Here is a 9,926-nt window from a genome sequence, read left to right as displayed (position 1 = left end):
GAGAGGAGATCTGCAAGGGCTCTGAGGGATGGTGTCCTCTCTTGAGACAGGAGGAAGAGACCCTGTGTCTTTTTCTTGGTTATTTCTGGGACTGTGTGTGATGTCTAGAGCACAGGCAGTCATCTTGCTACCAGACACAAGTCCATGTGGCCGACACACAGGGAGGCCAAGCAAACTGTAACACCAGAGTTTGGAGCAGAGAAAGGTTTATCACAGGGCCGAGCAAGGAGACGGGTGCTAGTGCCTCCAAAACCCTGAACTCCCTGAAAGGGTTTCAGCAAAGCCTTTTTAAAGGCAAGGTGTGGGAGGGGCGTGCACCTACGTCAGGTCATGATGTTCCTGTAAACCTCCAGCAAGACAAATGTTATTCTCTGTCCTGCACTTTTTTTTTTTTTTTTTGTCCTGCACTTTTTATCTCCCTATGAATGGGCTCTTAAAGGTCAGAGCCCTGAGACTAGGGCTCTCCTGTATATTTCAGGCTACAGGCAACATTCTTGTACAAAAGTTGCAGAGCCAGCATGACTAAGCACAGGCAACAGGGCACAAAGTTTAAAGCAAAAGAAACAGATCTTAACATGGAGTCAGATTTGTTCTTCCCTGTTACAGTGTGACCATGAGACCTGCTAGTCTAAGGATGTGAGCTGAAAGATCATCGACTTGGCGACCCTGGAGCCTTCTGTGTCTGGGCTTCCTGTTACTTGACACATATAGTTCTCTTAAGGCTGAGTTGTTGTAGCTGGGCTTTCTGTTCCCTGCAACCACAAGCGCCCTGATACATACCCTTCCAGCCCCAGCATTTCACGAGAAATAACTTCAGCGATAGCTGGTGTTCAAAATAGGCTGTCTCACGTGGTCAAAAGAAGGTGATCATGGGAATTCCCTGGTGGTCCAGTGGTTAGGACTCAGCGCTTTCACTGTCAGGGCCCGGGTTCAATCCCTAGTCAGGGAACTAAGATCCTGCAAGCCATGCAGCCAAAAAAAGAGGAAAAAAAAAAAAAGTGAGAAAGTGATTGTTAGGATAGCTGCTTTGTCCTCACCACCCCAACACCCGCCCCCCATCCCGGGATCCAGCCTTTGGGAAACCCCCTCAGGGCATCACAGGACTACATCCCCCAAACCCTCTGTGTGGAGACCCCACGCAGCGTGACTCTCCATTCCTTTGCTTGGCTGTTCCCTATGCATCATTTAAGACTCCCGTGCCCCTGATGCTTTGCCCCTGGGTGTGGCCTTGCCATCACCTCTGTGAGGGTCCCAGACAGGAAGGCCTTAGAGAGCATCTGGTCCAATCTGGGAGACCCTCGAGAAATCCCATTGTTGTGAAGTGTCCTAAACCCTCACCTTGCATGCAGTGACTCACAAAAAGATAAGTTCCACGTTGTTGCAACCAGAGAGATCTGTCATCACTGCAAAGTCCCATAAGAAATCTTTGTTCAAAAGTGAGGCCATGGGGTTTCCCTGGTGGCGCAGTGGTTGCGAGTCTGCCTGCCGATACAGGAGACATGGGTTCGAGCCCTGGTCTGGGAAGATCCCACATGCCACGGAGCAACTGGGCCCGTGAGCCACGACTACTGAGCCTGCGCGTCTGGAGCCTGTGCTCCGCAACAAGAGAGGCCGCGACAGTGAGAGGCCCGCGCACCGCGATGAAGAGTGGACCCCGCTTGCCGCAACTAGAGAAAGCCCTCGCACAGAAACGAAGACCCAACACAGCCAAAAATAAATAAAAATAATAAATAAATTTAAAAAAAAAAAGAAAAAATAGCAATAAAAAAAAAAAAAAAGTGAGGCCACTTGTAAAAAACAAGGTCCTATATATAAAATAGATAACTAGTAAGGACCTAGTATATAGCACAGGGAACTCTACTCAACACTCTGTAATAACCTATACGGGAAAAGAATCTAAAAAAGAGTGGATATATGTGTATGTATAACTGAGTCACTTTGCTGTATAGCAGAAACTAACACAACACTGTAAATCAACTATATGCCAATAAAAATTTTTTTTAAATAAACAACAAGGTCCTTCTGAAGAGCACAGGGAACTATATTCGAATCCTGTAATAAACCATAATGGAAAAGAATATAAAAAAGAATGTATATATATATGTATAACTGAGTCACTTTGCTGTACAGCAGAAACTAACACAACCCTGTAAATCAACTATACTCCAATAAAAATCTTTTTAAGACACTAAAACAATCGAGGCCACTTAGCTACGAGATGGCTCACTAGACCCACTTCCAACGAGCTGCGACCATTTCTGCCATCCTGCACGAGGGAGCCCATCAGGCAGTGCATTTGTCCCCATGACAACCCCAGGAGAGGGGACTGGTCACAGCCTGGGGTGCAGACTGGGCATCGGGCTCCAGGGAGGCTGAGACGTGCCCTCCCCCACCCACAGTCACATAGCAGGGGCAGGGTGTGGCTTCACCGTAGCCCCACATCCCTCTTTCCAGCCAGGCGCTCATATGGGGTCAGGAGGGGGCGTTCCAGGGGCCAGAGCTCTGCCAGCCCTTGAAGGAGAGCCGGGGTCCATTTCTGCTGCTCGGACAAGTAAAGAAGCAAGGAAGTTCACAGTCCAGGAGCTGAGATTCACTGGGCAGAAAATGAAGGGGCACTGGCACAGGCTGAGGGGCATTTGGAACTTTGACGGAAAGAGAGCAGGGGCAGCAGCTGGGAGACATCTCACTGCAGGTGCTGGGCCCGGGGCACGCAGACAGCAGAAAATAAGACCGGATCCCTCTGGATTCCTCTTCTACTGCTGCCTACGAATCACCACAAACTTAGAGGCTCACACGGGAGGGGTGTAACATCTGACAGTTCTGGAGGTCAGATGTCCAAGATGGGTTGCACTGGGTGGGGCTGGCTCCTTCCTGAGGCTCCAGAGGACCAGTCCCCTGCCCCTTTGGGGGTCGGCAGAGTTCAGTTCCTCGCAGTGCCGGGACTGGGTCCCTGTTTCCTCCTGGCTGTCAACGGAGGGCCGCTCACGGCATCCAGAGTCCCCCGCATGGCTCGGCCCAGACCCCCTTCCTCCATATTCAAGGCAAGGCCTGTCTCTCTCATGTTTAGACTCTCTTCTCGCTTCTCTGACCACAGCCGGGAGAGGGTCTCAGCTTTTAAGGACCCACAGGATTAAGTTCTGCCCATCTGGGTCACCAGGCCAATCTGCCCACCTCACCGTCTGCATCCCTTTGGCCATATAAGGTGACAGGTTCCCAGGGTCTAGATATTAAGATGGGTGCACCTTTGGGGGCCGTTATTCTTTCCACCACACTTACCTCACACCACACTCCAAAGCAACTCTAAATCAATTCAGGATTTAAAGGCCAAAACAAAACTTTAAAACTTATGGAAAGAAATTAAGGTAGCCATCTTTCTGCCCTTAGGGTAGGAAAGGGTTTTTATTTCACAAGACACAAAAATGCTAATCATAAATGACCGTGCTAAATTTTAGTTCTTCTGACCATCAAAAGACAATAAAATGAAAAATCTAGACACGTGGCACAATAACAGACACACAGATCAATGGAACAGCATAGAAAGCCCAGAAATAAACCCACGCAATTAATTAATTGGTCAATTAATCTACAACAAAGGAGGCAAGAACATACAATGGAGAAAAGACAGTCTCTTCACTGAGTGCTACATGTCAAAGAATGAAATTGGAAGATTCTCTAACACCAAACACAAAAACAAACTCAAAAGGGATTAAAGACCTAAACGTAAGACGAGAAACCAGAAAACACAGGCAGGACACTCTTTGACATAAATCTCAGCAATACTTTTTTGGATTTGTCTCCTAAAGCAAAGGAAATAAAAGCAAAAATAAACAAATGGAACCTAATTTAACTTAAAATCTTTTGCATAGCAAAGGAAACCATCCACAAAATGAAAACGCAGACTACCGAATGAGAGAAAATATTTGCAAATGATATGACTGATAAGGGGTTAATATCCAACATATATAAACAGCTCATACAAGTCAACATCTAGCAGCACTATTTACAATAGCCAATACATGGAAGCAACCTTAGTGTCCATCAACAGATGAATGGATAAAGAAGATGTGGTACATATATACAATGGAATACTACTCAGCCATAAAAAAGAATGAAATAATGCCATTTGCAGCAACATGGATGGACCTAGAGATTATCATACTAAGTAACTCAGACAGAGAAATACAAATACCATATGATATCACTGATATGTGGAATCTAAATATGACACAAATGAACTTATTTATAAAACCGAAATAGACTCCCAGACATAGAAAACAAACTTATGGCCAAAGGGGAAATGGAGTGGAAGAGGGATAAATTAGGAATTTGGGATTAGCAGATACAAACTACTATATATAAAACAGATGAACAACAAGTGCCTAGTGTATAGCACAGGGGACTATATTCAATATCTTGTAATAACCTACAGTGAAAAAGAATCTGAAAAAGGGTATATATATATATATATATATATATATATATATATATATATAAAACTGAGTCACTTTACTACACACCTGAAACTAACACAACATTGTAAATCAAGTATAATTCAATTTAAAAAAAGGAAATCAAGGAACTAAGAAAAAGCAAACTAACAAAAACCTCAACATCAAAAAAAAAAAATTTGATTAAAAAATGGGCAGAAGACCTGAATAGACATTTTTTCCAGAGAAGACATACAAATGGCCAACAGACACATGAAAAGACACTCAACATCATTAATCATCAGGGAAATGCAAATGAAAACTACTATGAGATATCACCTCACACCTGTCAGAATGCCCATCATCAAAAAGTCTACAAATAACAAATGCTGGAGAGGGTGTGAGAAAAGGGAACCCTCCTACACTGTTGGTGGGAATGTAAATTGGTACAGCTGCTATGGAAAACAGTATGGAGGTTCCTTAAAAAACTAAATATAGAACTACTATATGATCCAGCAATTCCACTCCTGGGTATATAACCGGAAAAAATCACTAATTCAAAAAGTTAGGGGGGTCTCCCTGGTGGCGCAGTGGTTGAGAATCTGCCTGCCAATGCAGGGGACACGGGTTCGAGCCCTGGCCCGGGAAGATCCCACATGCCGCGGAGCAACTAAGCCCGTGAGCCACGACTACTGAGCCTGCGCGTCTGGAGCCTGTGCTCCGCAACAAGAGAGGCCGCGATAGTGAGAGGCCCGCGCACCGCGATGAAGAGTGGCCCCCGCTTGCCGCAACTAGAGAAAGCCCTCGCACAGAAACGAAGCACCAACACAGCTAAAAATAATTAATAAATAATAAATAAATAAATTTATAAAAAAAAAAAATAGGTTCGGCTGCCTGGGACCTTCATGTACAGCTGCGCCGTGTTCGTGCCCGGGATGGTGCGGCCCACGCGGCTCGGCACGGTGCCCGTGGAGGTTACCCGCGTGAAGGCGGGCAGCTTCAGCGGCTCCTGCAGCTGGGGCTTCCGCCTGCCGTGGTGAGGGGGCAACACAAGTGAGCCGCGACCCCGACTCCGCCGACCCATCAGCGCTCCGGCCCCCGCTTTGCTGGCCTCAGCCCCACTGACCGCTTGGCATCGGACAGGTCGATGTTGGTGCCAAACTTGACGATGTGATGGTTCTTCGGGCCCGGTGCGCTGCTGCGGGGGTGAAGAGCACAGGTTGGTGGAGAAGCGCAGGGAAGGGAAGGAGTTGTGAAGGGCAGGGGCAAAGCGTCCCTACCTAGGAGGGGCTCCTGTGCTGCTGTCCGGCTCCCACTCCTCGTCTTCACTCTCCTCCTCCTGCTTGGCCACAGGGGTAGGCAGGCCTGGGTCAGCGGCCTTCCAGGAGCCCTCCCACCGCAGCCGGGGCTCCAAGTCCCCCGATTCTGCAACCCCTGCCTCTGCCCGTGCCCGCCTCTCACCGGCAGGGACTCCTGGAAGGAGGAGGCCTGGTCCTGCGTGTACCTGGCAATGGTGGTGTGGGAACGGGAGCTCTCGCAGGGCCGGATCTGTCGCGTGCCCGTCGGGTCCCAATTCTTGTCTGAGGGCTGCTGCACCTCCACCGTGTGCTCACCAGTCGCCTCCACCAGCGTCTTGGTGGAGAAGAGGCCCAAGTCTGCGAGGGAGGGCCGAGCAGGGTGTCGGGGCAGGGGCAGAGGGCGGGGAGCGAGGCCCCAACTCACCCTGGCCCTTCTTGCTCCCCAGGCCTCTGAGGGGATGGACACGGGCTTCTCAGAGCTCAGCCCAGGAAGAACAGGAGAGAACCCCAGCCCCTCGTGAAGCGGGGAGGGTTGGTCCTCCCAGTGCCTGGCCTTTACCTGGATTACAACCAACCCCCTTTCTCCCACTGCTGCTCTGAGCTCCAGCCCCTCCCTCAGAGTCCTCAGGTGTGCATGAGGCCACAGGTGCAAAGCACCTGGCACACAGTGCGTGCTCAATGAATAACAGTTTCTTTAAGTTATCACTGGACCCAATGAAAGATCTCGTCAAGAGAAAGCCTAGAATGTGCTTCAGTAGCAGTGGAGGATACATGGGTAAGAGAAGGCTACAAGTACAGAGGAAACAAGATTGACGTTTACAACGCAATATGGTTTCCTTTTACTTTTGTATGTGTTTGAAATTGTGCACAATATAATGTTGAAAAAGAGAAAAAAAAAAGATACATGCACCCCAATGTTTATTGCAGCACTATTTACAATAGCCAAGACATGGAAGCAACCTAAGTGTCCATCAACATATGAATGGATAAAGAAGATGTGGTACATATATACTATGAAATACTACTCAGTCATTTAAAAAGAATGAAATCTTGCCATTTTCAACAACGTGGATGGACGTGGAGGGTATTATACTAAGTGAAGTAAGTCAGACAAAGAAAGACAAATACCGTATGACAACACTTGTAGGTGGAATTGAAAAAATACAACAGGGACTTCCCTCGTGGCGCAATGGTTGGGGGTCCGCCAGCCAATACAGGGGACATGGGTTCAAGGCCCGGTCCGGGAAGATCCTACATGCTGCGGAGCAACTAAGCCCGTGCGCCACAACTACTGAGCCTGCGCTCTAGAGGTCGCGAGCCACAACTACTGAAGCCCGCGCACCTAGAGCCCGTGCTCCAAAACAAGAGAAGCCACCGCAATTAGAAGCCCGCACACTGCAACGAAGAGTAGCCCCTACTCGCCACAGCTAGAGAAGGCCCGCACGCAGCAACAAAGACCCAACGCAGCCAAAAATTAATTAATTTTAAAAAAGAAAAAAAGGAGCAGGTGCCTGGTGTCAGGGAAGTGAAGGCAGAGACTAGTAAGATCACATTTCACATCCATTCAACTGGCAGAAATGTTAAAGGCCAACCATTCAAATGTTGGAGAGGATATGGATCAATGAGTGATTTGGTCCAGCTTTGGAAACCAATTTGGCATCATCTCATCAAGTTGAACACTGGTCTGCCCTAACGCCCAGCAATTTCACTCCTGGATTGATCCCAGCACATCCATCAGGAGACCCGAGCAAGGCTGCTCAGACCAGCCCCGTTCGCAGTGGGAAAGAGCAGAAAACAGCCCAGGACCCCAATCACAGGCGAGCGGATGGGAGACTGGTGACCTGAGCAGCGGGGTCCTGTACAGCAGGGACCATGAATGAGCCATGGCCACAGAGCAGCACAGACACAGCTCAGGAGCAAAGCCGAGAGGAAAGAGCACGTCCACGTGGGTACATGTGCACGTGATGGGCTCTTAAGAGGGAGAGAACAGCGACCGTGTAAAGGATTCAGGACAGTGTTGCCTGTGGAGATTGTAGATGGGGAAGTTACTGATGACGTTCTTATTCATGGGTGTTCTTTACAGCATGAATGAGTGGATGGCAGGATGGATGGATGAATAGATGGAATAAGAGACGGTCACATATACACAAATGAACTTGTCTACGAAACAGAAACAGACTCACAGACATAGGGAACAGACTTGTGATTGCCAAGGGGGAGGGGGGTGGGGGAGGGATGGATTGGGAGTTTGGAATTAGCAGATGTAAACTATTATATATAGGCTGGATAAACAACAAGGTCCTACTGTAGAGCACAGGGAACCATGTTCAATATCCTTTGATAAACCATAATGGAGAAGAATATGAAAAAGAATATATGTGTATAACTGAGTCACTTTGCTGTACAGCAGAAACAAACACAACATTGTAAATCAACTGTACTTCAATAAAATAAAATTTAAAAAACCAGCAGTTGCTTGAAATCTCCCTCAATAAAGAGAAAGAGAGGGTCACATGAGAAAAGGGGAAGGAGGAGAGACATGAGCAGCTGGGTCACCCCTCACCTGTCTCACAATTTACCTCCACCCAATTTCTTTTTAAACAACTCCAAATTCAGCAGGGCCCACAGAGAAAGTCACCCCTGATTTTGCGAAGCACGAAATACATCCATTCGTTTCAAACTAAGGAAACTGGGCGTCCAGAGGCAGAATATGGGCCGGAACCCAGGGATGCCGCCCGACACTCAGGCTCTCTCTCAGTGCGGCGGGCGGCTCGTCTCCAGAGCCGGCAGCGCCATCTGGCAGCTCCCCGGTGGAGCAGTGGAGTCAAACCCCCCTTGAATCTGGGTGGGGACGCTCTGGCCAGCAGAATGGGGCAGACGTGAGGTCCTCGGCCTGCAGCTTCTGCTTCTGCCCACTGCAAGGGTCACCGGGGAGGAGGGCTGACCATTCTGCGTCCCCCACGCTGGGAGGAAGCCCAAGCAGCCACACCGAGGTCTGGGTCGGTGCCCAGCTAGACCCCGACAGTGAGGGGACTCCAGCCCCAACAGCCACTGTGTGGACCAGACAGCTGTCCCACTGGGACCAGCCCAGGATGCAGACTCCCGGCAAGTAAAAAACGGCGGTTTTAGGTCGCTAACTTGGGGCTGTCTGCTACGCGACAACGCGTCACTGAAACCCACCCTCCCCATCCCTTCCTGAGTCCTGAGTGAGTTTGTCCAAGTGGCCCAGGTGGGTCTGCAGGGTCCCCGCCGTCCGCTGCCCCGGCCCTACTCCATCACCCTTCAGGGGAGCTGCCTCCTTGCTGCCCCGTTGCCGAGTCCAAGCTTCTACTGCTCCCCGCACGACAAGCTAATACATCGAGTCGTTGGGACGTTGATCTGGAGAAGACAGTGGACTTGCGTGCCAAAGAACCACCTTCCCTGAGAGAGCGCGCAGGATTCTTCCGTACTGAAAGGGGCGGGACTAAAGCCAAGCACTTCCTGGTTCCCGTCAGCCTCCGGAGGGGAGGTGTTGATGTCTTCCTCCTGCAGCGCTCTCAGGTGGGCCTGGTCAGGAGGTTTCCTGGGAGCTGAACAGAGGTGTTTTAGTGTCATGCTCATTACCTGGGAGGCAGTGTTCCCGGAGATGGGCCATTGTGTTTAATTTAAGCTGATAGGCAACATCCCGGGAGGGACTAGCTTGTAATAGAATACAAGGTTTCTTCCCTATTACACCAATCTGTGCACTTACCCTTCCCTTGATTTTCATGTGAATGAGTTCTCCAAGAGGCACCTTAAATTTCACCTCCTCCAAGAAGCCTTCCCTGACCACCCATCTGAAGTAGAGCTTCCTTGTTTTCCTACCTAAATCTACGGGAATTTTGTTGCTGTTGCATAGCTTTTATCACGATCTCACGTATTGCATTTTTAACATATCTGTTGTCTTGTTAGCCCATTAGAAAACGGGCTCTGCTGCAGCGGGAAGGTGCCTGGACTCCCGGGACCTGGAACAGAGCTCCGCGGGCTCAGGGAGGAGGCTGCAGTACCAGTGGTGGACACAAGATGCCGCTGCTCTCAAGGGCATGTTGGTCCCTCCGCCGGGGCGTTAATATTGGACCAAGGTCTTCGTGCAGCATCTCCTTAAAGCCCCGCCAGCACCCCCGCCCCCGCGCCCCCTGCAAACACACACAGTCCCTCCTGCGAGGTGGATTTTATCATCATC

The 9,926-nt window shown here is 49.4% G+C and overlaps 1 protein-coding gene across 1 annotated transcript; it reads right to left on the bottom strand.

The window, feature by feature from the left end:
* Positions 1 to 897: 897 nt before the first annotated feature.
* On the bottom strand, positions 898 to 9,319 carry LOC132363502 (lysine-specific demethylase 6B-like). Its single transcript, XM_059919190.1, has 8 exons — positions 9,175 to 9,319; positions 8,906 to 9,055; positions 5,889 to 6,082; positions 5,708 to 5,766; positions 5,554 to 5,625; positions 5,329 to 5,455; positions 1,358 to 1,482; positions 898 to 957 (listed from the first exon to the last, which is right to left on the bottom strand). Exons 1-8 carry the CDS (start codon positions 9,317 to 9,319, stop codon positions 942 to 944), a joined length of 888 nt encoding a protein of 295 aa, XP_059775173.1. The 3' UTR covers positions 898 to 941.
* Between the last annotated feature and the right edge of the window lie 607 nt (positions 9,320 to 9,926).

The sequence above is a fragment of the Balaenoptera ricei genome, chromosome 3 (assembly GCF_028023285.1).
Source record: "Balaenoptera ricei isolate mBalRic1 chromosome 3, mBalRic1.hap2, whole genome shotgun sequence".
NCBI classification, from domain to species: Eukaryota; Metazoa; Chordata; class Mammalia; order Artiodactyla; family Balaenopteridae; genus Balaenoptera; species Balaenoptera ricei.
The sequence above is the reverse complement of the archived record's forward strand: the minus strand, read 5'-3'. Positions and strand labels throughout refer to the sequence as shown.

Bases quoted from the DNA above. Each gene is read 5' to 3' on its own strand.
- LOC132363502 (XM_059919190.1), bottom strand. From the start codon at position 9,319: ATGACACTAAAACACCTCTGTTCAGCTCCCAGGAAACCTCCTGACCAG. The intron at 9,056-9,174 runs GTACGGAAGAAT...TGCGGGGAGCAG, and splicing joins CTTTAGTCCCGCCCCTTTCA to TAGAAGCTTGGACTCGGCAA. The intron at 5,767-5,888 runs GTGAGAGGCGGG...GTGGCCAAGCAG, and splicing joins CCTTCCAGGAGTCCCTGCCG to GAGGAGGAGAGTGAAGACGA.